Consider the following 26,832-nt stretch of genomic DNA (forward strand, 5'->3'; position numbering starts at 1 on the left):
GACTAGCAGGAACTCCTCATCAGGTATCCAGGTGCTTTTGATGCTAAGCCCAACCTCTGGGCTGGACACGTCAGAAGCTGCTAGTATGTGACTACACTGTCATTCATTCAACAAATATTTATTTAGTGAGCTTCCATTATCTGCCTGGAATAATAACTAGATGCTGGGACACAGAGGTGCAAAAAGTAAGATCAAAACAAGGTCCCTATTTTCATAGGGCTTTTATTTAAATGGGGGAAATACACATACAATAGATAAATGAGTAAATAATATAATTCAGAAAGTGAACAGAGCTGTAAGGAAAATAAGTGTAATGGGCTAAGAGAGTGACCTAGAACAGAGGGGTCTATTTTAGATGGTTCTGCCTCAGGCACCCTCTGGGGTAGGGCATATTTGAGCTGAGTTACAAGAAAGAGCTAGGCATGCAAAGATTTAGAAGCAGAGCATCCCGAGTAAAAACAACAGGTATAAAAGTCCTTGAACTTGGTGTGTTTGAGATAGGAAGAAAAGTCAAAATGTCTAAAATGACAGTGAATGTGGAGGACAGTAGGAGGGAAAAGGTCGGATGGGTAGGCAAGGCCAGGTCCTTTAGGGACTTGTAGGACCTGGCAAGGGCTGGATTAATATCTAAGGGTGTTGGGTAGCCCTTGGGAGATTGTAAGTGGGAGACTTACATGATCCAGTTTACATTTTCAAAAATATACTAGGGCTGTATTGGGGAATCAAGACCAGAAGGAAGCAGGGAGACCAGAGTTTTGCCCCAGCTCAAAGGAAAGGTGATTGTGGTTCAGAGGAGGAAAACAGCAGTGGAAGTGGAGAGAAGTGGATGGATTTGAGATGTGACAGAATTAACAGAACTTCGTACTGGAATGGATGAGGGGTTGGGAGAGGAGGAATAGAGGGATCAAAGATTACTCCTAGGTTATTTGGCCTGTGGAACTAAGAGGTGCCAAACAAGATGGGGAAGACAGGAGGTACAGGATCAAGGCGCCCAGGTTTCTGTATTGCATGTGTGTATTTGAGATGCCAACTGAACTTCTTTTTTTTTTATGTTGATTTATTTTTTGAGAGAGAGACAGAGACAGAGAGAAACAGAACACGAGTGAGGGAGGGACAGAGAGAGAGGAGATACAGAATCCGAAGCAGGCTCCAGGCTCTGAGCTGACAGCACAGAGCCCCACGCCGGGCTCGAACTCACCAACTGCGAGATTATGACCTGAGCCCAAGTCAGCCACCCAACTGACGGAGCCACCCAGGCGCCCCAAGGTGAATTTTAAATACATTGCATGTATCCTGTATTTTAAAGCAAACTATTCTAAAAAAAACAAACAAACAAACAAAAAAAAACAAAACCACCTCCAATTTTTATGGTAAAAAGAGGTAGTTTAACAGTATTGAGCTTTGAGTCAGGCAGAGCTAGGTTTGATTCTGAGCTCAGCCACGTTAGAGCTGAGTAACCTCGGACAAGTAATATAAACTCTGTCCCCTACTCCTCATCCACAAAATTGTGAAAATAATAAAATGGCATAAAAATTAAATGTAATTTGTAAGTGCCTGGCACACTGCCTGGCGTGCAGTAAGCTAGTGATGCATGGCAACTTCAGGTTTCCTTGTTTGTGGAGTTCTCCTCTGATTTCAGACAGTCTATTATAAATAGTGTAACATTTACACCATTGAGCCAAATCTGCAATGAGCCCAGCTCGTGTGTATAAGGTTGTTTTTTTCAAATCCATCTTTATTTGCCATCTAATTTAGTTCTTCACCTTGAATAAAATGGCAGAGATTTTAAGTTAAAGGAGAGCTCTAACCTGGTGTGTGGGAGCTCTTTTATTCCATTAAAGTCCGACAGGCCCAAGTGTCTCCAGTGTCCTGTCTCACACAGGAGCCGCTGGTCATATACAGTTATTTAAATTAATTAAAAGTAAACGAAATTTAAAATCCAGTTCCTCAGGCATCCTAGCCACATTTCAAATGATCATGGTCACTTGTGGCTAGTGTCCATCATATTGCAGAGCATGGATAAGAACATCTCCATCATGGCAAGAATTTCTGTGGGCAAGCTCTGGCTAGAACCTGTGTCACTAAAGTGTGGGACCTGTATATTGGTGTGTATGTATATACACGGAGAGTGAGAATAAACATAAAAAAATATATAAAATTGAAATTAATTGCAAATTAACTTAAATGTGTACTAAAGATAATATTAAGTCACTAAGGATTAAATTTAGTTTCTATAAAAGTTGGAAAACTGTTCATGGAATAGTATATTTGGTTGTAAATACGAAATGGTTTTATCTGTCCAATTACTACTACTCGTTGTGCCACTAATCCAGTTCTCTAACTCTTCTGTCACTTTTGGCTAATTAAGGCAGCCCCTTCACAATTCCTAAAGACTTGGTCGATTCACTGTAAAGCCTCAGTCTCTTATTTGATTCAAAGCACTCTTCTCCTGCTATGCAGGACAGGAAAATGAGAAATACTATACTGTAGGGTGGCTGGCAAGGCAGGGGTGCAGTGTTAGCTAGAGTGGTCAGAGATACCCCTCTTGGAAGACCTCACATTTGAGCCAAGACCAGAATCATGAGAGTGAGCAATCCCTAGACCTCTCTTAGGAAGAGTTCAGAGACTGAGGGTGTAAAAAGCAGGTGCAGATGCCCTGAGGATACAGACCTGGCAGAGGAAAGAAACTTTTTTAAAGGCCAGTATGACCGGAGGGCAATGAAGGAGAGGAGATTGTACAAAATGAGGCTATAGAAGTAGACACAGGACAGATGAAGAAAGGCATGGCGACCACGGTTAGGAGTCTGAGTCTGGAGATAAAGATGTATTAACATTGTATAGCTTCACTTCTGCTTCATGTTCCATCTTTCTCGCAGTTATCCCCACCTCTCTCCTACAAGCGTCATTTTCTCCCTTGATACTGGATCATTCCCACGGGCATATCATTAAGTCATTAAAAATTTCATGATTAAAAATGTTTTTGACAGTTCCGCCAACCCCCCTCCAGATGTAGCTCTATTTGTCTATTCCCTTAATAGTAAAATTCCTTGAAAGGAGCGACCTCTATTCCCCGTATCCACTATTCCAACTCCCATTGTCCACCCCCCCCCCCCCGCCCAACTAGTAATGTTTTCATCCCTACCTTTTTAGTAAAATGCTCATCAGGGTTCCCCACAGCTTTGCTCCAGCCCAGTGATCTCTTCTCTGTCCTCAATCACTCAACCTCTTAGAGTCATTGTACATATCGAACATCCATCTCTCCTTCCTGAAATAAATATTTCTTCCTTAGGCTTCCATAATATCATGGATTTTTTTTCCTTTTTTCCTTTTCCCTTTTTTTAAATCTACTTCACCCATCCCCTCACCTACCTCCCCTCTGGCAACCACCAGTTTGTTCTCTGTATTTAAGAGTCTGGTTTTGGGGGGCACCTGGGTGGCTTAGTCAGTTGAGTGTCCAACGCTTGATATTGCCTTAGATCATGATCTCGCGGTCATGGGATTGAGGCCCACATCAGGCTTCATGCTGATTGGGGAGCCTGCTTGAGATTCTCTGTCGCCTTCTCTCTTTCCCCTTCCCCCACTCGTGCATGCGTTGCTCTCTCTGTCTCTCTCAAAATAAATAAACATTTTTAAAAAGAGTCTTTTTTTTGTTCATTTGTTTCTTAAATTTCACATATGAGTGAAATCATATGGTATTTGTCTGTCTCTGACTTATTTCACTTAGCATTATACTCTCTAGGTCCACCCATGTTGTTGCAAATGGCAAGATTGCATCCTTTTTTATGGATGAGTAATATTCCATTGTATATGTATCCACATCTTTATCCATTCATCTATCAATGGACACTTGGGCTACTTCCATAATTTGGCTAATGTAAATGATGCTGATATATATATATATATATATATATATATATATATATATATAATATATATATAATATTATAATATTATATATATATATAATATTAGATATTATATATATATATATATATAATATGCATTTAGTGTTTTGTTTTTTGTTTTATCTTGTTTTTTAGTAGGCTCCATGCCCAGTGCAGAGCCCAATAGCCCAACACAGGGCCTGAACTCACAACCCTGAGATCAAGACCTGAGCTGAGATCAAGAGTTGGACGCTCAACAGACTGAGCCACCAGGTGCCCCCAGAGGGACATCTTTTAGGCCTGTATCAAACATTATCATTTCCCTACTTAAAAATCTCCCTGTAATGGCTTCCCATTAGAATTATTGTAAAATTAATATTCCTTGTCATGGACTGCAAGCCTGCACCTTCTGTTCCTGCTACTGCCATGCCTCACCTTCCACTTAACCCTTCTTCCTTCTGTCCCCTGAACACTCCAAGTCTGTTCCCACATCAGGGCCTTTGCACTTGCTGGTCCCTCAGCCCCAACCAGGGTTTCTCAACCTCAGCATGATTGACATTTTGGGCTGGATAATTCACGGTGACTGGGACCTACCCGTGCACTGCAGGATAGTTAGCAGCATCCCTGGTCTTGACCCACCCAGTGTGACAACCAGATTGTCTCCAGACATTACCAAATGTCTCCCGGGAGCAAAAGCACCCTGGTAGAGAAGCAGTGGCTTAGACCATTCTGCCCTCAGATCTTCTATGACTGCCTCTGTTCCACTGTTGGGATCTGATTATTTCAATTGCCCCTTTTTACAAGGGCTATTTCTTCACAATCATAACTAAAGTGCCTCCCCCCGCCTCCAACCACCACCTCTTAATACCATTACTCTGATTATTTTTTTCTTTTTAACACTTATCACTATCTGGAATTATACTTTCCATTTGTTTCCATATTGATTTGTTTCCATGTTTCTTTTCTTTCACCTCCTTTTGTTCCCTCCTCTTCCAGAATGAAATTACCATGAGGAAAGGGCCTTTTTCTAACTTACTCGCTCACTACTATATCTAGGATACAACTAGGATACTGCCTGGCATGTGTGACATGAGGTGGTCAACAAATGTTTTGATGGAAATATTACTGTAGTTCCCATAAACATTTGTACAAATAGGTTTATATTTTACATACAAGAGGGTGGGGATCCCGTGTGCAACAGAAACAGAAATACACACACGTAAGCAGGGAACTTCTCTGTTTGAGAGAAGATTTAAGGAATTTTTTTTTCTGCGAATTTCTTAATTATGGCCAGTAGTAGATGTAGAATGTCTTTCTTGACTGTCTCACCACTACCATCAGCAAAACAAACAAATAAAACTAGGAATATTACTCAGGATTTCATCAGTTGCAGACAGTAGAAACCTAATTCAAACCAGCTTAAACAAAGGAGAGAGAAGCTATGTCTTTAAGTAAACAGAAGTTCAGGGGTAGACAGGGTGATCCAGGCAAGACTCTTTAGTCACTGGCATAAGCCGTCTGTCCTTCCTCCTGTCTGAGCTCTGCTTTCTGCTGTGTTAGATCCCTTCTCAGGTAGGCTGTCCCTAAGTCTGGAAAGATGGCCACTAGCAGCTCCAAGCTTATATTCTACCAGCTTACACTTTTCAGAAGGAAGAGACCTAGTTTCAGTAAAATTATATATATATTAAAATATATATATGAACTAATATATATTAATATATATTTAAATTATATATTAATCATATATAAGTATTACAATTAATTATATTAATTATAATTACATGTTGCATATATTAATTATACTGATTAATACTAATTATATATAATACAAATTTTATATATTATTATATTGTATTAATATTAATTACATATAATATTATATATTTGTTTATTCATCTATTATTGAGAGAGAAAGCAAGCACCAGCTGGCGAGGGGCAGAGAGACAGGGAGACGCAGAATCCGAAGCAGGGTCCAGGCTCCAAGCTGTCAGCACAGAGCCCAACGTGGGGCTCGACCTCACCAACTGTGAGATCATGACCTGAAGTCAGATGCTTAACAGACTAAGCTACCTAGGTGCCCCTCAGCAAAATTATATTTTAATTGGACTACCTCTGAGTGAATCACTGGGACCAGGGAACGGCTGGAATATCTTGCGCCTTCCCAGATTGGAGTGAATGGTGGACGGCCCATCTCAAATCACATGGACTGAGAGTAGAGGGAGAGCATGTTCCAGAAAGGAAAACCAAGAGAAGGGATCCTCACCAAGCCAGAGCCACAGATGTCCACAGCACTGGACTGTGTGCACTTCCTGGGTCACTTTCACAGACCTTGGTTGGAATGCTAAGCTGTAACTGACCAGTGACTTATAACATAAGCTCTCCATGAGCAGAGCTGTGTCTCGCTCAGGGTTACATCCCCAGGGTTATTGACGAGATCTCGCACAGAGAAGGCTGTCCCTAATGAATAAGTATTTCCTAGCCCTTCCTTTCCTCTTCCTCTTCCTAGTTTCTGAGATCATGTTTCCAATGGGCTCTGCAGAGTTACACTGTGCGTTGTACAAAGGGAGCTCAGCAAATATTTACGAAGTGAATATTGAGGGAGCTGATGAGTTAATAATAGGTCTTAGTCTTTATTGTTGCCCACAACCCGAGAGGCCAGAAGGTTGTGGGATTTGACAGCAAAACCTACACATTACCCACCCTCCTTTTGTCCTTTCCCGATCTTTCTTTTTAAAAAAAATTTTTTTTTTTTAATGTTTATTTATTTTTGAGAGAGAGACAGAATGCAAGTGGGTTAGGGGCAAAGAGAGAGGGAGACACAGAATCCGAAGCAGGCTCCAGGCTCCAAGCTGTCAGCACAGAGCCCAGCGCTGGGCTTGAACTCACAAGCTGTGAGATCATGACCTGAGCCAAAGTCAGAGGCTCAACCGACTGAGCCACCCAGGTGCCCCTCCCCATCTTTCTTGAACTCTCTGCTGCTCTCCTTGTTATCTATCTCAAATCATGCTTTCCTCATCTCTTGGTATACCTGTTCCTGTCTGTTTCTGGGCCTTTCTCTCCCTGGGGTTTCCCACCCCACCCCATCCCGCTCTCCCTCGCTTTCTTCCTTCCTCCTCAAAAATGATACATTGAGGGGCGCCTGGGTGGCGCAGTCGGTTAAGCGTCCGACTTCAGCCAGGTCACGATCTCGCGGTCCGTGAGTTCGAGCCCCGCGTCAGGCTCTGGGCTGATGGCTCGGAGCCTGGAGCCTGTTTCCGATTCTGTGTCTCCCTCTCTCTCTGCCCCTCCCCCGTTCATGCTCTGTCTCTCTCTGTCCCAAAAATAAATAAAAAACGTTGAAAAAAAAATGTAAAAAAAAAAATGATACATTGATATGGCTTCTGTGTCTCCTCCAGTGAACTTCTTTTTCTTATTTCTCACATATTCTTCTCTCCCTTCCTACTCATAATGCAGAAATGGAATTTTTATATTCGTTACTGTTTATAGATCTATTATTTTTAATTTTCAAGCTGTTAGACAAAACATTTAAATTCCTCTCTGATTGATTGATTGATTGATTGATTTATTTATTTATTTAGAGACAGAGACAGAACACGAGCAGGGGAGGGGCAGAGAGAGAGGGAGACACAGAATTTGAAGCAGGCTCCAGGCTCTGGGCTGTCACCACAGAGCCCAACACAGGGCTCAAATTTGTGAACCACAAGATCATGACCTGAGCCAAAGTCAGATGCTTAACCGACTGAGCCACCCGGGCGTCCCTAAATTTGTCTCTGTAGGGGCGCCTGAGTAGCTCAGTTGGTTGAGTGTCCAACTTCAGCTTAGTCATGATCTCATGATGTGTGAGTTTGGGCCCCATGTCAGGCTCACTGCTGTCAGAGCAGAGCCTGCTTCAGATCCTCTGTCTCTGTCTCTGTCTCTCTGTCCCTCCCCCTCTTATGCCCTCTCTCTCTCTCTCTCTCTCTCAAAAATAAACATTTAAAAAATCATAATCATAATCATAAATTCCTCTCTGTAAAAATATGCCCAGTACTGACGTGTGGGTGGCTCAGTTGGTTACACATCCGACTCTTGATTTCAGCTCAGGTCATGAGTTTGAGCCCTGCGTTGGGCTCTGCACTAACAGTGCGGAGCCTGCTAGGGATTCTCTCTCCCCTCTCTCTCTGCCCCTCCCTGGCTCTTGCTCTCTCTCAAAAATAAATAAAGTTAAAAAAAAAAAAAATAGGTGGTACCTGGGGGCTAGTGACTGCCAAAAGGAAATTGATACCCTGTGATGCAGAAAACCCTGCTGTCTTTCAGAACTGGCTTTGCAATGAGAATTTAATGAAATATTTCTAGAATGTAACTGGACCCAGAGGAAACCAATATAAAGTTACAGGGACCCAGTGCTTCAAGTGTAAATTCCAGTAGAAGACTGGTTTGGTTGCTAAGCAGAGAACAGTGTTAGAGGTTTAAACAATGATTCAGTTCTTCAAAAATTTAAAAACGACTTTATCTTTGACAGTGAAATGCCTAAGGACCCCCTGAAGGCCATTCTGTTAGAGTTGGAATGTCACTTTACATGGAATTTACTTAAGGAAGACATTCTGTTTGATGTGGAAAATACAATCGGGCAGCAGCTTGAGTTTCTCACCACAGAATCCAGACTCACTCTTTACAACCTATTGGCCTATGTGAAACACCTAAAAGGGCAAAATGAAGATGCCCTGGCGTGCTTGGAACAAGCAGAAGACATAACCTGGAGAGAACACCCGGACAAAGAAGAAATACGGCGTCTGGTCACTTGGGGAAACTATGCCTGGGTGTACTATCACACGGACCAGCTTAAGGAGGCACAGAGGCATTTAGACAAGATAGGGGCCGTCTGCAAGAAACGGTCCAGTCCCTCTGACTACAAGTTGGAGAGTCCTGAGATTGAATGTGAAAAAGGGTGGGCATTCTTGAAATTTGGAGGAAAGTACTACCAGAAGGCTAAAGCGGCTTTTGAGAAGGCTCTGGAAGCGGAACCTGACAATCCAGAATCCAGCATTGGCTACGCCATCACGGTGTATCGGCTGGATGACGGTAACAGAGGAGGGCCTGCAAGGAGCCTGTCTCTGGGCCCGCTGAGGAAGGCTGTCACCCTGAACCCAGATAACGCCTACATGAAGGTTTTACTGGCGCTGAAGCTTCAAGACGTACATGCAGAAGCTGAAGGGGAAAGGTACATTGAAGAAATCCTGGACCAGATAGCTTCCCAACCTTACGTCCTTCGTTATGCAGCCAAATTCTACAGGAGAAAAAAATCCTGGGACGAAGCTCTTGGACTTTTGAAAAAGGGCTTGAAGGCGACGCCCACGTCCTCGTTCCTGCATCACCAGATGGGACTCTGCTATAGGGCACAAATGATCCAGGTCAAGAAGGACACGTGCAACAGGCCTAAAGGGGAGGATAAACTGAGAGTCGACAGGCTTATTGCGATGGCTCTCTCTCATTTCAAAGCAGCTGTGGAACGAGACTCCACGTTTGCATTTGCCTACACGGACCTGGCCAACATGTACGCTGAGGGAGGCCAGTATAGCAAGGCTGAAGACGTTTTCCAGAAAGCCCTTCACCTGGAGAACATAACTGATGATCACAGACATCGGATCCACTATTACTATGGCCGCTTTCAGGAATTTCACTGTAAATCAGAAAGTACTGCCATCCACCATTATGTAGAGGCCTTGAAGCTTAGAGACCGGTCACTCCTCCGGACCAAACTAACAAGTGCTCTGAAGAAATTGGCTGTCAAGAGACTTAGTCACGATGCTTCAGATGTGCAGAGTTTATGTGCCCTGGGGTTTGTTTATAAGCTGGAGGGAGAAAAGAGGCAAGCTGCTGAGTTCTATGCTCGGGCCCAGAGGATAGACCCAGAAAATGCTGAGTCCCTTGCTGCTCGCTCTCTGTGAGCTCAGACTTTGTATTTAAATACACACTCTAGGAAATTACTTTGAAGATTTTCTCCTCATTGTGGGTTCAAGTATTCTTGTTCATTGTTTTAATCTATTGTTAATTGTGGAGCTGATTTTTATTGAATGTTTACTGTGTAGCAGGCATCATGCTAAATATGAATCTTTCACTGTTTTTTTTCTAATGAAAATAGTGTAATCCATTTGGCAACAAAAACATTCCAGATGTTGTTACCTTTCAAAAATGGGAGGGCTATTATGACTTTACACCTCGATCTCTGCTATTTATAATAATTTTCTGATAAATTTCTTGTCAAATTTCACATATTGCTCACTTAGGTAACAAGCATAATCTTGCCGTAAGCCTTTGACCCCTAGGTCAAGAACGGACTTCCGGCAAAATGGAAAATTCTATTAGTTAAGCTCTTAACTGTGTAGCTTGCCAAAGATGGATCCTATCCAGTTCTGACTCTGAGGAAGGTATTTAACCATTAGCCCGCTAGTCACTTAAAGAATCCTTTTTGTTGAAAGAAAAAGTTCTTAACAGTAAAAAGTCTGCTGTCTGTGATGACCTCAATGAAAGGAGAAAAAAACTAGAACAGGGGAAAAAAGATTTCTTTAAATACAGAATTCCAAAATGTTCATTACGCAATTAGAAATAGTTGTGAGGAAAAAAGTGAACAATGGAAAATCCTTAGTCTCGAGTTTCTCCGGTCTTTCAACTGGAAAGTAAACCTTATCTAAATGGAATTAACTTCATTCCAACTAAAATTGCAGAATTTTTAGGTTAAAATCATTGCACAGATTGAGGAATTGTGGGAGAAACGATAATTAAATGGATACATAGATATCCCCATTCTACATCCATAGATTGCCAAGTTTTGGTGATTAAGTTTTGGGTCTGGGCTGGGTGGTTCTTGTTCCCCCAGTTTCCGGCCTGTGGTTAACTGTTCAAGCATTCCAAAGTTACTTCTGTGTGGCTCTTTCTTTTGCCTGAAGTTTTCAGATTGACATGTTTTCCTGTAGATCGTCCAGGAGTAGTTAAGCCCTGCTTTCTGTTTGAATGTCCACCTCGAAGAGTCTACTACTCAAGGACTCTGACCCCAGGGATGCTTTTTACAACGGGATGCTACTGAAAGTGGCTTCTTTTATGTTGTTTCTTTGATTATCATACACAATTGTATCTACCACCAGTGTTAGTGGAAAAGCGTGCCGTGCGATTTGATTCTCCATACTGCCACTGCCTTAAGACTGCCATGAATTTGTGTGTTATTTCTACTCGTTACTATTTTTATTTTTTTAATTAAATTTTCTGTTATGGTTTTGATGGGTTTGATTATTATAAAAGTGGTGAATTCTCACTGTAAAATTTCAAATAAACAGAAGCATATGAATTTACAAGTAAGAGCACTTCCCTCACTCTAACCCAGTTCCACACCCCCATGGTAACCTGTTAACAATTTAATATGTATCCTTCCAGATATTTTTCTATGCATATTCAGACACGCATCCATACTGCAGTGTATTTCGTGAATTAAATTTTTTTAAATGTTTGTTTTACTTAAGTCTCTGCTGTGTTTATTTTGCTCATTTCATATGTTTATTCAGGAAGGAAGAACAGGAAAGGGAAGGATCTTTACTCAGGTATTTCAGAAATTCAGGACTGAAGTCCTATTCAGGACTGAAGTCCTAACCTGTCAGAAGAAGCATTTGTCACACTTTGCATCAAATATTTTGCAGCAAGTCATTTTCTCTCACTGGGAATAATGTTGTAATCAAGCTTATGTTCCCAAGTAGGGATTCCACATGCAATTAAATACAATTATGATATCAAAATAACAGTAAGTATCTGTATTTAAATATTAGACTTTAATGTCTATTAAATGACTTTAAAATTTACTAGATATTAGAACCTTGAAGAATTGGCTCACATGATTACAGAGGCTGAGGACCATAATCATGGGTCACTGTCCATAAGCTGCAGACCGAGGAGAGCCAATGCTATAATTCCAGTCTGGGCCAAAGGCCTGAGAGCTGGAGGAACAATGCCATAGGCTGAGGTCCAAGTCTGAGGGCCCGAGAACCAGGAAGGCCGATGTACAGGCTCCAGTCTAAGGGGAGGAAAAGACACATGTCCAGCTCACACAGCCAGGCAGACAGAATTCACACTCCCTCTGCCTTCTTGTTGTACTAAGACCCTCACCAGACCGGGTGGTGCCCAGCCAACACTGGGGAAGACAGTCTGCTTTACCCCTGCCTCCTGAGTCAGATGCTGGTCACAGACACACCCAGAACTGATGTTAGACTCGAAGTCTGGGCCTCCCACAGCCCGGGCAGATTGACACACAAACTTAACCTGTAACTGCATCCAAGGACGCGGTGCCTGGCAGGTGCACATCACAGTGACCGTGTCTATTTTCTCCACAGTGAGGTCAACAAGAATTCTCTGGAAAAAATCCTCCCACAGCTGAAATGCCATTTCACATGGAACTTACTTAAAAAAGGATGGTGTCTCGCATGATCTAGAAGACAGAGTGTGTAACCAGATTGAATTCGTAAACGCTGAGTTCAAAGCTACAATGTACAACTTTTTGGCCTACATAAAACACTTAAATGGTCACAACGAGGCCGCCCTGGAGTGCCTACAGCAAGCTGAGGAGCTGGTCCAGCGAGAACACTCTGATCAAGCAGAAATCAGAAGGCTGGTCACCTGGGGAAACTATGCCTGGGTCTACTATCACCTGGGCAGACTCGAGACGCTCAGATCTATGTGGACAAGGTGAAACAAGTATGCGGGAAGCTTCCAAATCAGTACAGTACTGAGTGGCCGCTGGGTTCTTCAGTGACCAAAGCTGCCAGGGTCCTCTGCAGAGCAGGTCACTGGGAACTGTGGATGCCACCCCAGTGTGTTGACACTGGTGGCTCCCGCTCGTCCTTGTTCCCAGCCATCTGCTTAGGTCCCAGCTTCCCAGGCTCTGGGTGGGGCAGAACCAAAGCAGGCCCTTTGCCCGGCGCCACAAAAGGGCTCAGAAACCCAGTGTTCACTTGGCTCTTCCTTTCCCAGCTAGAACCCTTTGTGGTTGGAAGTTGCCTCTTGGCACTGGGCCATGCCAGCTGGCATGGGCAGGATCAGGGGCAGAAGGAAGCTGTACTCCTTCTGTTTTTGAAGTTATTCTCAGGGTTTTTGTTCCACTGTTGCTGAAGTTTGTTAAGTGGACTCCTGACCTCTCCCGGAGCTGTTTTGTTCATGGATAGGTGTCTTGATGTTGAGCTTAAATGGGGGAGGCGGCATCTCCTACCTCACCATCTTGGTGACATCACTCTCCAACAGAGTTTTGTGTTTCATTTTCAAATAACTCCTAATCAGCTACAAGACTGTCTGACTCACAACTGATTGATAAATATATTTAGAACTTGCTTATTTTTTTTTTTTCCATCTTACAACAGCCCCGTAAACTAGTTACTGCTGTCATTCACTTTTTAGTGAGGGAGAAACCAAGGATTTCAGTGGTCAAGTCACCTGTCTAGACTCACAAATGTGTTGAGCGGTAGAGACTGGCCGTGTATGCAGACCAGACTGACTCCAAAGTCCATGCTCTTCAACAGTGTTTCACTACACTGCTCCTATCGGACAGCCTTTAACAATCCTCCTCAGTCACATTCATGGGCCTTGTATCCTGGCATATGCAGCTGAGGAAGAGACCTTCTGGAAGCAAGGCCCATAGAGTGTACTGCATATAGGGAGCTTTCCTCACAGAAAGTAACAAAGGCGATCCCAGCTCATCCTCTGCACCATGCCATTCCTCCTCCTCTCCCCACACCCTTCCCTCCACCTTGAAAACCATGGACATCTGGCACAGCCTATCCTCAAGGGCCTTTCTTTGAAGGCAAGTCCCCAGCAGGCTCAAAACTACACACATTAATACACCCACTTGAGAAAGCATTTGGAGAAATCTTGAACCCTACCCATTGCAATCCAATTACAACTCTTTGTCCCTCTGACTACCAAATTCCACAGAACCCAAAGGGCACAAACTGCCTTTCCAGTTCTCTGTCTAGAACCAGGTCTCCCAAGGATAAGAGCTGGAGCCTCACGCCTCAGCCCCCTCTGGAGTCTGGAGACGACACGGAAGTGCACGTGCACAGAGCCACGAGCTATGCCTTCCCTTCCCTGGGTCATCAGACGTCATTACTTACAGTTCTGGACTCGGTGCCCATTAGCCTCTATGGCCCTTCCTTTAGAGCTGCCACAAACAATCTCTTCTCCCAGGAGGTGCTGTTTCTACAATCTCTAAGGAGAGGGTTTAGAAGTGGGCTTTAATCACAGCCTGTGTCTATACTGACATAAAACTACCACAAATAAATGTATATCACAAATATATCCATATCATTTATGATCATAAAATATTTAAGAAAAACTAAAAACAGAGGCCAACAATTTAAAAATGTCATATCCATGATCATCAAAACCTCTTAGATTGCAAAACAGGTTTCTTTGGGAAAATTACACAAACATTAAAAAAAATGGAAAAATTGTAAAAAGAAATATAATCCAAAAGAACACCCCCTCCTCTCAGAGTTAACTTTAAGTGCAAACTCTGACATTTTTATAAAGAGCATGATGCTTTGTGACTATCTCTTTACTGAATAGTACACAGTGAAGATCTTTATTTATTAGTAAATATATTTTAACAATATAAAATCCCTCCCTTACGTCCATGATAACATAGCCAAGAGGTTTACATGTTCAAAGAAAGAAAAGATTAGGTATAAATAAGAAATGTGCAGTCTATATGAAGGAAACTATTGAACTTCAGTGCATAATAGTTTAACAGATTTTAAGTTTACCGCCCATATTGTAATGAATACATACTTGTGTGTAATTGTATTTGTATGTATTCCTAATTGAAATATAAAATTTAAACTATAAAAGTTCAAAAATCATGTTTCATAATTTTAATGTTGAGAATGCATGACACCAGCTGCAGACAAAATTTATTTAAAAGTTTGAACTTACGAAATCTTGATCTCAATAATCTTTCTGTAGACAAATTTTAGAGGGCACTCCAAAAAAAATGAGAAGGGTATCATATTAATGTGGAATAATATATTATAAAATGAAAAAAGTCAGTATGTATAGTTCTCATTGTTGCTGTAAACAGAGATAAAAGATATTATTACAAAGAGTACATAAATCAAGAAACTATTGTACTACTCTTTTATGACCGTTACAGAGTAAGCACCTCAATTAAAACGAGGCCTAGGAACCAAAGGCACTTCAGGTCCTACTGATACCAGTGCCCTGAGCCCTTGGGGAGGGGGGCAGTGGGGTAAGGGTGAGCAGTCAATGGCCAAATCATTCCTCTTACTCCCCCTGCTGGCTTCCCCGTGCTGCTAGGAGGTATGAGTAAGGCCTTTGAGCTCTACTCTCGAGGATCTCTGGGCCCTGGTGTCCAGGAGCACAAGACCTCTCCCCCAAACTCAATTACTGACCACCTTCCCCACATATGGCTGCCCCGGGAACCCCAAAATATAGACCCTGGGTCCATCCGCCGCTTATCTTTTTGCACAGACCCAGCCCAATGCAAAACAGTAAAACTAGAAATTTGCAAAACAAATAATTTTTTTATGGTTCATAAAAAGTGTCCTTATAGCTAAGGACATGAGCCAACACAAAGAAAGAAATTGAAGATGATAAGTCAATAAATAGTATTAAATTGCTCAATGTCTCTAGAAAACCTTATATCATATAAGGCTGGGAAGAATCGTAAAAGAATAGGGTCCATGGTGGGAATAGGTTTAGAAAACGCACATTTTCAAACTTTGGATGGATCTGAAATTCATACAGCCTTTCTGGAGTCAGTTTCATCAGCACTGAAAATGAACTTACCTTTTAATCCAGAAATTACACTCTTAGAAAGAAATTCAAAGAAGAAAACTTGGAGGAATGTAGAACGGTATATGCCCCAAGGTGCTCCTCCACAGGTTATTTATAATAAAAATACTGGAAACCACCTAAGCGAGTATCAATAGATTGTAGGTAAAACGGTACTGATCCATAAGACAGAATCCTAGGCAGTCATTAAACATGATCACATAAAGGCAGAAAAACATGGAAAAATGTTACTCACATATTGTGAAATGAAATGTTATATATAATATATATGTTATCCTAGTAATTGTGAGAGACAGAGAGAGAGAGAGAGAGAGAGAGAGAGGGAGTGTGTGCGTGCATATTTCCTAAAAGAACACTGAAATAGAAGAAAGCAAACCAAACACCAGAGACAAAGCCACAACCCACCTATGGATGACAAGAGAGCGGTATTATTTTTTCACTAATTTTCCCATATAAGTAAAATTGAAGAACACGTTTCAGAGAATGTAAGTCTGTGACTCCTGTGGTATATGAAAGTCATTTTATTTATGTTTTCTGAGCATACTATTTTTCTCATTACCTACTAAACTAACAGCATGCTATTTCCATAGTATTTGCTCTTCTAAAGTTACTGTGGTTCAGATGTTTTTCATCACAACCACTAACATCAGCAGTTTTAAAACTTTTGGATACATTTTATAGGAATTTTAAAATGTTTTAAACTATAATAATATAGAATATCTGCACAAATCACCAAATCATATGCAAAAAAAACTCCAAAAAACATAAATAATAGTTGTTCATCCATGGGCTATTAAAAATTATATGGTTTATTTCTCTTTAGGAGCAATTACAAAATACAGCTTGCAAATCGCTGGGCATGACAGCTTTAAAGTTGTCTAATTCCAGGCAACAACGTATTATTTGGAAACGGCATATACACTTTTGCTTGCAATGTAGGATTTTAATATTTTGACAGTGTTTCTGATTTGCAAAAGTCGAATGCCCTTCAGATTCTGGTTTATTATAAATTCTGTGTAGGTAAACAAACATGGATTACAATGCATGGAAAAAGTCCTAGGATACATGCTGGACTGAAAAATGATAGTTATTTTAGGAGAGGCAACTATTTAGGAGAGGATGGGAGTGAAGGCTACTCATCTGTTACATTCCAAAGAATACTCACGCCCTTTCCCCCCAACATGGGCAGCTGGTAAGGACCATCAGCATAGGAGCACCCAGTCACAGGAAGACTAAGGAAGTCCCACAACTCATGGACACTAGACACGGCTGCCATGCTTCTCCAAGTTCCTTTTCTAGTTTAAAGAATGTGGTCAGAGACCCAATAGAGCAGGATACATCTTCACTAGGGGCTGGAGTTCAAGTAGTTTTTTTGTTTTTGTTTTTTTTAGTGTTCATTTATACTTGAGAGAGGGGGGGACAGAGCATGAGTGGGGGAGAGGCAGAGAGAGAGGGGTGAGGAGACACAGAATCTGAAGCAGGTTCCAGGCTCTGAGCTGTGAGCAAAGAGCCCGACGCGGGGCTCAAAGTCCCAAACTGAGAGATCATGCAGACAACCGACTGAGCCACCCAGGCGCCCCAGAGTTCAAACAATTCTAACCTCCCCTCCTATTCTCTAAGGACTTTGGGGGGTTAGGCCAGTGAGAGTTTTTGGCCGGTGTGTCACTACAAGCCAACATGAAAATGTAGTTCTTCACATGGGGAGAACTACCCCCATTTTGTATATGAGGAAACTGAATGTCAGTTTGAGTGTCAACCATCCCAACCACACACGGCAGAAGGCGCAAGACATCAAGCATCACTTTTCCACCTCCCCAAGTATCTGAGGGGACCTTGCTCCTAAAGTGGTGTCTAAGAGTAGATATTGGTCCTCGTTGTCTGGAAGGGAAGCCTGGGGATGTAGAATCTGAAAGGAGGGGCAGGCGGGGAAAAGGGAGGAGGCTGGGATCCCGTCGAGTCCGGTCCCTGAGTGGCAGATGAAGATCCAGCGGAAATAACAGGAATCGGAACAGGATAAGCCCTCCTCACAAAGAGGCAGAGGCGGGTAGCGCAAGGGCACAGCTACAGCTGCAGTTTCCGACTGGAGCCACAAGCAGGGTGGCTGAGGGCATCTAGGACGCCATGGGTTGAACCTTTCCAGAGGCTACAGCTCTACCTTTCCTTGCCAAGTACAGGCTGGACATGAAGTGATAGGGCACACCAGGCAAGGGGAGGCCAAGTTCAACACAGAAAATGGGCCCAATTCCCAAAAGACAAGTTCTTGGGAGTTTATCAGAAAACAATTTCCAGGCACTGGAAATGTAAATTGCTTACTCATTTCAGAAAACCACACCTGTGACCCAGGAATTCCTTTTCTGAGTTTGCACTTGAGCACTGGCTTTCAAGCTCTGGGAGATGACCCATTCGTTGGCTGTGGAATCGGTTTAGCATACAGCAACAAGTCTTTCTTTTAACAGAATGCAGTACAATACAAAATAAGACATCAGAATATATCACACGTAATTAGGGTGTTGTTTCGGGAAACAAAATTACAGGTATGTAAAACTGTTGGTTACACATGCACATGTATTACACACATACACACAGCACACTCTCCCTCCCTCCAGATGACCAAATGGTTCACTCCCTCCGCTGCAGCCGTCCAAGTGAGGTCAGTCCCTCTCCACGCGATGTAGAATCAAACCATGTTTCTGACAACTTTTCCTATTTTTATTTTACTTTACAGCACTATCCCCATCAGGTTCTCCCGGGCGGACGTGTTTTCTTGATAGGACTTCTGGCAGCAACAAGGACATAAACTATCTGGTTACGGGGGCTTGTCAAAAATATTCTAGGATGGGTTCTCATTGGCCTATTTTGTAACAAGTGACCATTCCTGGATCAATACAAATGTGGGGCCAGGAAGAGATGGTATCATCTGTGATAAATGTCAACTCACACATTCACAAGGACAGGTTATATTACTTGGAAGAATATAGAAAAGTTGCCTTGAGCAGACAAAAAGCAATAGTCACTACACACAATATATAGCACATGCTCAAAATGCCATTATCAAGCTGACAAGGAAAAGGGTGAATTGATCAAAAAATGCAGGGACAACTGGCTACTGATTTGGAAGAATACAGAGCTGCGTATCTCACAACACATATAACGAGAAACACCACAGAGAGATGTATGAAGAAAGCAATTCAACATACTACCTGCTTCATGCATGTCAACAGAGACACCTGCCACAGTGCTCAGTTCCAAAGGGAATTTACTTATGACACAAAAGCACAATGGAGCAGAAATATGGAACTTTCAACTAGTAGAGTAAGTTTATTTCTAATACGGAGACTTTACATAGGAATTTACAGAAATGAAAACACACTGAGCAGCTCATCAGCCGTTAGCTCCTCCCAGACCTGCTGTCCCCTTTCTCTGTGCCCACCTCACCTAACCCGCACGTAGCACCGGGCCGGGTACTCCAAAGGGAGGCACCAGCAATTCAGTGCCACAATTCTGGTAGTGACAGCGTCTCCTAGGAGATGGTCTCTCCTCCGTGAGAGCAGCTCTTAATGGGCTCTGGTGACACCTGTCTCCATCCTTTGCCCCTTTAGGATTTAGACTGGTCATGGCTTCTCAGTGATGCCAGCACCTAGGCGCTTCAGTATTCCTTGTTTCTGGCCCAGACCGCTGTGAGAAGTCTGCCATCAGAATCTTAGTTGGGGTAGCATTCTGGTTTTCATCAGAACCAAGGCTGATACAAAGAGCTATCCCTGTATTAGCCTGTCAAAAGAAATCATTCTTCCCCCAAATCACTGTATAGAACATAAACACTTAGAACTAAGTACGTGTCAGTACCAGCTGGAATGCTTCAGCTCTAAGTGACAGACAGCCCTAAGGATCAATAAGAAACCATTACTACTGCAGTAATGTAAAGTCCTAGCAGAAAACAGGTCCAGATGGAGTTGTGCAGCTCTATGACGTCACCTCTGAGCCAGGCTTTTTCCATTCTGTCTATTGTTCTCTTCAGGCTATTGCCCTTCAGGGCCACAAGCTACAATTTGGTACAACACGCAAACATGAAAAAATCCAGCATAAGAGAGACAATCTCTCCTTGTGTCTTCTCATGTCATGACAGTATTTGATCGCTGAGATCTTTCCCAGAAGTACCGCAGAATATTTTCCAAACATCTCACTGCTCACGTGTCCATCCCAACAAAATCATTAGAATAGCATCTCCATGATTAACTCAAGCTGGATTTACTCCTAAATTGCCTGGGGGTGGGGGGATGGGGGATGGGAAGAGAAACAAAACAGAGCCCAGCAAGTAAGAAGTAGAGAATGGGTGCTGGGTGGGCAATGTCCTTGGAACTGCTGATTAGGGTGTTCCAAGGAGGCACAGGAAACAGGACAAAGGAGGAAGAGACAGTATATGACATCCTATTATTTTAAATACAATTACATAGTTCCAGTTCCTGGGTCACATACAACGTATCATGCCTAAGTAGATACAACAACCGAATACCAAGAGAACGAAAGTGGCGTTCTAGCGCATAGCACTACTTTCATTTGTGGAGAGTAGGGAGTACTCCTGTTCATAACTGACAGTGACCTGTGCAAAATTCATGGGATACCATTGTTCTTAACAGCTCTTACGTTACAAACTGACCCAGAGGCAGCTGAAAAAACTCAGAAAAATACCATCTGGCTTCTTTTGGGAAGTAGTAGTTCCGGAACAACAGCCCTACTCACTCATCCTATACGCCAGCAATGTCACAGAAGAGGGCGGTGATGCGGTGGTGACACAGCACAGACCGGCCAAACTACGAAGAGGCTCTGGTAGTATTTACAATGAAGACTGATGTAAAGGTAGTTAAAAAAACCTCACAAAAACAGATTTGGGGATCTTTATTGAAGACGCAGTTCGGCGATAATGGCCACAGCCATTTATTTATGGCGGGAAATGGGACAGGGGGTAGGGCATATAGTTTGTACTTTAAATTTTCCAAATATATTTTCATATATACACAGCGGTGTGCCGGTAAATATTTGACAACAGGCTGTCTGAGAAAATAAAAAAATAAAAACCCCGGTTTGTAGGGTTTGCCAATTTGCAGGGTGTAAACACTCCCACTGAAGCCAAGCTACCCTCATGACTGAGTACAGAGGTGGGAAGGGACGGGCGGGAGCACGTGTTGTATGGTACTGTCACCATGCAGACTCGATACTGTGAGTGACCTAAAGACCAAGGCTAACAGCAAAATATTATAAAATAATTAGGAAGCAAGGAGTGCTGAGTATTTATTACCTTTGTTTTTAATATAATTTAATTTTTAAATAATGATTATGTTCTGAGAACTGGCTCACAAAATTCCTGGGAATTTAACCATCAGCAGTACTTGCAAGCCATTACGGGCTTACTCGAACACACTACTGCATCTGTGTGGGTATGTGTGCACAAGTATATTTACAGCTACATATATACATCTATATTTACGTCAACCCGTAGACACTGGTGGTATTTAGTGTGGGAAACATTAATACAGACCATAAGTCATTTAATGAAGGGACATTTTCTCCACAAGTTCGTTGGACTCCAATTTGCAAATCAAGCGTACATCCAATTCCTGTTATATTGCTACACCCACATTGGGCCTGCAATCGTCAGAGACTCCTCACATAAATGTTTAATGCTGCTGTGATTGAACTTTTTTTAAGCTTCAGATTCCACTGAGAGTCTGGGTACGAATGAATAATACCATCCACTGTATTTACAATAAAATTTGGTATCACATCCGGAATACGACACAACATAAATTCTAGACAAAGATTTTTACATTACTTAAGTGAATAAACTTCCCCTCAATATAAATTTTCTGATGAAAAGTTTCAGTTTTTGAGAGCTTTCACATATTCAAAATATCTGTAAGATTTCATTCTAGTATTAATTATTTGAAGTACAACAAGATGTCGCTTTCTAGTAACATGAGGCATTCTCTGGGTCTCATTCATCTCATTTTCAAAAATGGTGTAAGACTTTGAAAGGGTGGGTGGAGACTTCTGGACATCAGGATGTTGAAAGAGCTTTCACCCTCGTGTGAATTCTCTGATGTTTCGTCAGTACTGACCTCTGACTAAAGGTTTTCCCACATCCGTTACACTCATAGGGTTTCTCTCCTGTGTGAGTTCTCTGATGTTTAGTGAGAGCTGATTTTTCACAGAAGGTTTTCCCACACTCGTTACATTTATAGGGTTTCTCCCCTGTGTGAGTTCTTTGATGTACAATGAGGTTTGACTTCACACAGAAGGATTTCCCACATTCGTTACATATAAAGGGTTTCTCTCCTGTGTGTGTTCTCTGATGTACAGTTAGGGCTGACCTGTGGCAGAAGGATTTCCCACACGTATTACATTCATACGGTTTCTCCCCGGTGTGCGTTCTCTGATGTTCCGTGAGGTTTGACTTTACGCAGAACGTTTTTCCACACTGCTTACATGCGTAGGGTTTTTCTCCTGTATGTGTTCGCTGATGGTTGGTAAGGTGTGGTTTCTGACAAAACGATTTCCCACATTCAGTACATTCATAGGGTTTCTCTCCTGTGTGTGTTCTTTGATGCTGAGTGAGGTTTGACTTCTCCCAGAATGTTTTCCCACATTCACCACATTCGAAGGTTTTTTCTCCTGAGTGAGCTCTTCGAAGTTGGGTGAGATGGGACTTCTTGCTGAAGTTATTCCTATTTTCATGGTGCTCATAAGGTTTTTTGCCCATGTGTACTATCTGATGTTTAAAGAGGGCTGACTTTTCCCACGTTTTATGACTCACTTTATATTCGTGGGGAATCTTTCTTGCATAGGTTCCCTGATGGATAATGAAAGTTGAGTCATCACAGAAGGTTTGCCCATATCCGTCATATTCATAAGGAGTCTCCCCTGTAAGAGTTCTCTGGTGTCCCAATCTTAAATCGGTATAGAAGGACTTCCCACAAAGACTGCATTCATATGGCTCCATCTCCAAATGAGTTCTCTGAGATAAACTGAGTTCTAAACTGTGGATGAAGGTTCTTCCACATGCATTGTATTTACAGAGCGTCTCTCCTATCTGTATTTTCTTGTTTGTGAAAAATGCCGCTTCCTCGTGGAAGGCTTGTCCATTTTCATTATACTCAGGAGGCTGATCAAAAATTGGCTGACTGAGATCGTGACTATGATGGAGCACATTCCTTTTTTGATTATATTTATAAGATTTCCCTCCAGGAGGAGTTTTCTCATGCCTGATGTCAAGGAGCAATTTCTCATATACATTAAACTCATCAGGCTTCTTTCCAGAATAGCTCTTTCTACTGATAATTAAGCCTGAAATATTTTTCAAACTCATTTCACACGAGTCACATATCTTATATGGAAAATTTCTTGAAGGAACAGAATCTGTGCCCAGATTGAAAGTTTTTCTTACTCTAGCACCACTATCTATATTTAATGTTTTGTTGGCGGTAAAAGCAAGTTGCCAAAAATGTTCGTCTTCATTGTCCTGGCTGCTCTCTATCAGGTCATCAACTTTCCAGTCTTCTAGAAATGAGAAAAATAACCACATCTTATGAATCCTAGTACATTTCTAATGGAAACGAACTCACACAAACGCCCTTTTATCTAGTTGATGCTTTTGTCTTGGGCTCGGTTTCCTGGTGTGAACTAAATCCAAGCATACGTTTTTTATCCTTCTGCTTTCACTGGAAAATAAAGACACGCGACAGTGGAAACAGGGAAGGAACCTGGCAATGACATTTAACATTTTATTATTTTTTAATTGTTTTTTAAGTTTTATTTATTTTGAGAAAGCGAGTGAACAAGCAAGCATGAGCAGCGGAGGGGCAGAGAGAGAGAGGGGGAGAGAGAATCCCAAGCAGGCTCTGCACTGACAGTGCAGAACCCGATGCATGGCTCGAACTCACAAACCGTGAGATCATGACCTGAGCCGAAATCAGGAGTTGGACGCTTAACCGACTAAGCCGCCCAGGTGCCCTGACATTTAACATTTTAAACACGTAACCTTCAAAACTGGACAGGAAAGGGTGAAAATTCAAAGCACAGGGAGCCAGGAGTGGCTGATTCAGGGGAACTCAGAGAATGGGGTCAGCCCGACAGAGACACTGAACACTGCATAAAGTGACAGTGGAGATTAGCGGACAGGGCTTTCAGAGGATGAACTATGTTTGGTGGAGACAGAACAGTCCAGTCCTAAATCCCCTCAGATACAGATTTCCGGGGCAGGATTCCTGCTGGAGCATATATCTTCTATTGATGCACCAACACCAACTTCCTCAGGTTCTACCAGGAGGTCCTACAGCCCAGAATCTTGTTTTTCTTTTGACTTATTTCACAAGAAATAATTATTTAAAAAAAAAAAAAAAAGCTGTAAGAAGCAGGCTGGAAGTGAAATAAACTCAAGACACGGTGAGCAAGGGCTGGAGATTTTCTGAGAGGTGTCCATTTAGGAAGCAGGAAATGTAGAGAATTGGATGAGTTCAACAAGGGAGGGTTTTTTGTTTTGTTTTGTTTTTTAGTAACAAATAAACTACAAATAGACTGTTTGAGAAACACGGCCGAGGAAGAGTTCAGAGGCAGATCATGGCTGATGTCCTCACATCCTCACAGCCCGACCTCGAACTACGGTAGGATCCTCGCCTGTGTGCGTGTGGCCATTCCTTTTCCCCTCCGTTTGATAGATCAGCATCAGAAGACATTTCTGAAAGCACCTATTTCCTCATGTTTTGAAGGACACTGCTTCGCCTCAGACTCTCATTCTCTACCTAGCTGTGATTCACAACACCACAAATATCCAGCAGGAAATACAAAACAGATGAGGGGCGGGCCATCTCTGCAAAGGAACAGGTTCATTTTGTTTTCTCACAGCTGTTCATGAATCTGTCCTGACCGGCACGTCACACGATTACTCACCCCGGTCTGCTGGCTTACTTCTCCCCAAAACATTCTGTTTCTGAGGCAATGCTGATCTTTAAGTCTGCTTTTCTATCTAAGTTTATCTGTCACATCAAGGTTTTCTGCCTTTACACCTGGCCTCATCTGTGGCTTTTACCTACTTGTGAGACTTCCTTATGGAAGGATCACTCCTCTCTCTACACGGTTCTGAGACCTTCCGCAAACTTTATCTTACAAATTCTTGGCTGTGCTTCACTGCTGCTACCCAATGCAACGATGTTCATTCGTGTGAAAGAAAGTCTAATGCCGTCCTGAGCCCACTGCTCCAAGGACCGACTGATAACAGTTACTACACTGCAGAAACAAATTAAAAGTAAGTGTGCAGGCCGCCCTGTCCCAAGTCCATTAACAGGATTTCTGTGCAGCTCCAGCTGGGCCTCTCATAAGCCGCTCACTCCCAGAGACACACCTTTCACCTGGCCAGCTGCGCTCCAGCCCCCTTCTTCCTGGAACCTGGACATCTTCCAGGAAATGCTGCTTTCTTTAATTGAAAACAACAAACCACAAAAATAACAAGCAAAGAATGAACGCCAACGAGCACCGTGACACCCCTTCCACCTCCAGCCTTTAGTCGCTGTCTTCAGAACAAGTTTACTGCCTGTGAAATTCACCATAGTGTAAGCAAAGTCCTTCGCTCCATGCTACTACACCTTTGTGAAGACCGCAGTCTGGCTCTTGGCGGGTGTTACCAAAATCCTGCTTCCTCTGACCTCACTAAAGAGGCAGAATATGAATGACTCTTAAAAGGAATGTGCATGTGAATCATTTCCAAACTGTTCCCGACGGGCTGGTAGACATGAGGACCAAACGGCAATGTGCATTTAGGAGAAGTACCACAGAATGCATTCTGAATCGATGAAAAAGAATGATCTCTTCCAAACGTGGCTCCACAGTTAATCAACAAAGTAATTAGTAAACTGTCAGAATTAGGAAAATAAAGGGCTTTCTCTTTGGGACAACAAAATCTCAATAAAGAAAGAAACCCTAAACAAGGGTGCTATGATGAGATCTGAGTTTTGGGGATACAGCCAATTGTGGGTGAGGGTCATAAAATATGGGCCACTTAACTGATAGGAAAAAAAACTTGAGTTCTAACTTAAAATAAGTGAAATAATAACAAGCCATCACAGTGTACCGTGCAATGTCTAAAGAATTCACATGGACACTATTAAGTATCTGAAAAGGCAAAGTAAACAAGAATAAAAGTTTTAAATAAGACAGAAAGCATTTATAAGTGAAATTTAAGATATAGGAAAGTATGGGGTTTGGCATAAATTCTGAAGAGCAGAGAGAAAGAAATGACATAGGCAGCACAGGACCACACTGCAATAGTCAATGAAAACAGACTTCAATTTTAATTTTATTTTTTAATAACTAGCGACTTTTCCAGGCTAGTGAAAGATAAATTGGATGCTTTAGGTAAGAAAATAAAAACCAGTAATTAGATCGAGCCAGGAATGAGAGAACAAAGATGCACTTCTGGTTTTGAGTGGGATCAGTGAGAAACCGAAGAGGCAAGAAGACGGTTCTGGAAGGCAAACAACCCAGGAATATGAGGAGACCAGCAACAGGGGAAAACGGGGTTTAGTGGGCTGGTGCCGGAGCTGCCAGTGAAGGTAGAAATACGATGGCAGACTGTTCCCTGTTGGATTCCTGGGAAACCAGGCTCCAGGGTTTTCCTGTCACTCAGGCTACTCCTTCTCCAGCTCCTCTCACGATGCGATTTAACGGACTGTAAACCACTTGTAGAAGTGGAACTGTTCCAGGGCCACTGCTTTTACTTGGAAACAACCACTCTCTAGAAAAGGAGTCTGCTGGCTGAGCGGGGTCCTTGATCAATGAATGCTTTTTACATCTTTAGAGGGAAAGATAAAAGAAGCAGTAGGGAGGAGTCGAAAGGAAGAAGAGAGGCGAGAGAAGAGGAACCAGGAAGGAGGAGGAACAGGAGGAGGAGGAGCAGGAGGAGGGGGAGGAGGAGGAGCAAGAACAGGAGGAGAAAGGGAGCAGGAGGAGGAGCAGGAGGAGGAGGAGCAGGAGGAGGAGGAGCAGGAGGAGGGGGAGGAGGAGGAGGGGGAGGAGAAGCAGGAGTAGGAAGGGCAGGAGGAGGAGGAGAAGCAGGAGGAGGAGGAGAAGCAGGAGGAGG

The 26,832-nt window shown here is 42.6% G+C and overlaps 2 protein-coding genes and 1 pseudogene across 7 annotated transcripts in view; 1 reads left to right on the plus strand and 2 right to left on the minus strand.

The window, feature by feature from the left end:
- The window catches only part of LOC125933222 (triosephosphate isomerase-like), a 25,716-nt pseudogene extending 22,489 nt beyond the window's left edge, over window positions 1-3,227 (minus strand).
- The window catches only part of LOC125933208 (interferon-induced protein with tetratricopeptide repeats 5-like), a 13,145-nt gene extending 1,808 nt beyond the window's left edge, over window positions 1-11,337 (plus strand). For both annotated transcript variants that reach the window (XM_049646073.1, XM_049646074.1), the window contains exon 2: window positions 8,386-11,337. In XM_049646073.1, the coding sequence (XP_049502030.1) occupies window positions 8,386-9,811 (1,426 nt within the window). In that variant the 3' untranslated portion in view covers window positions 9,812-11,337. The remainder of the gene's footprint in view (window positions 1-8,385) is intronic.
- A 5,158-nt stretch (window positions 11,338-16,495) lies between these two features.
- The window catches only part of ZNF248 (zinc finger protein 248), a 23,106-nt gene continuing 12,769 nt past the window's right edge, over window positions 16,496-26,832 (minus strand). For all 5 annotated transcript variants that reach the window (XM_049646069.1, XM_049646068.1, XM_049646071.1 and 2 more), the window contains one exon: window positions 16,496-23,258. In XM_049646069.1, the coding sequence (XP_049502026.1) occupies window positions 21,760-23,258 (1,499 nt within the window). In that variant the 3' untranslated portion in view covers window positions 16,496-21,759. The remainder of the gene's footprint in view (window positions 23,259-26,832) is intronic.

This window comes from Panthera uncia, chromosome D2 (genome assembly GCF_023721935.1).
Source record: "Panthera uncia isolate 11264 chromosome D2, Puncia_PCG_1.0, whole genome shotgun sequence".
Classification (NCBI taxonomy): Eukaryota; Metazoa; Chordata; class Mammalia; order Carnivora; family Felidae; genus Panthera; species Panthera uncia.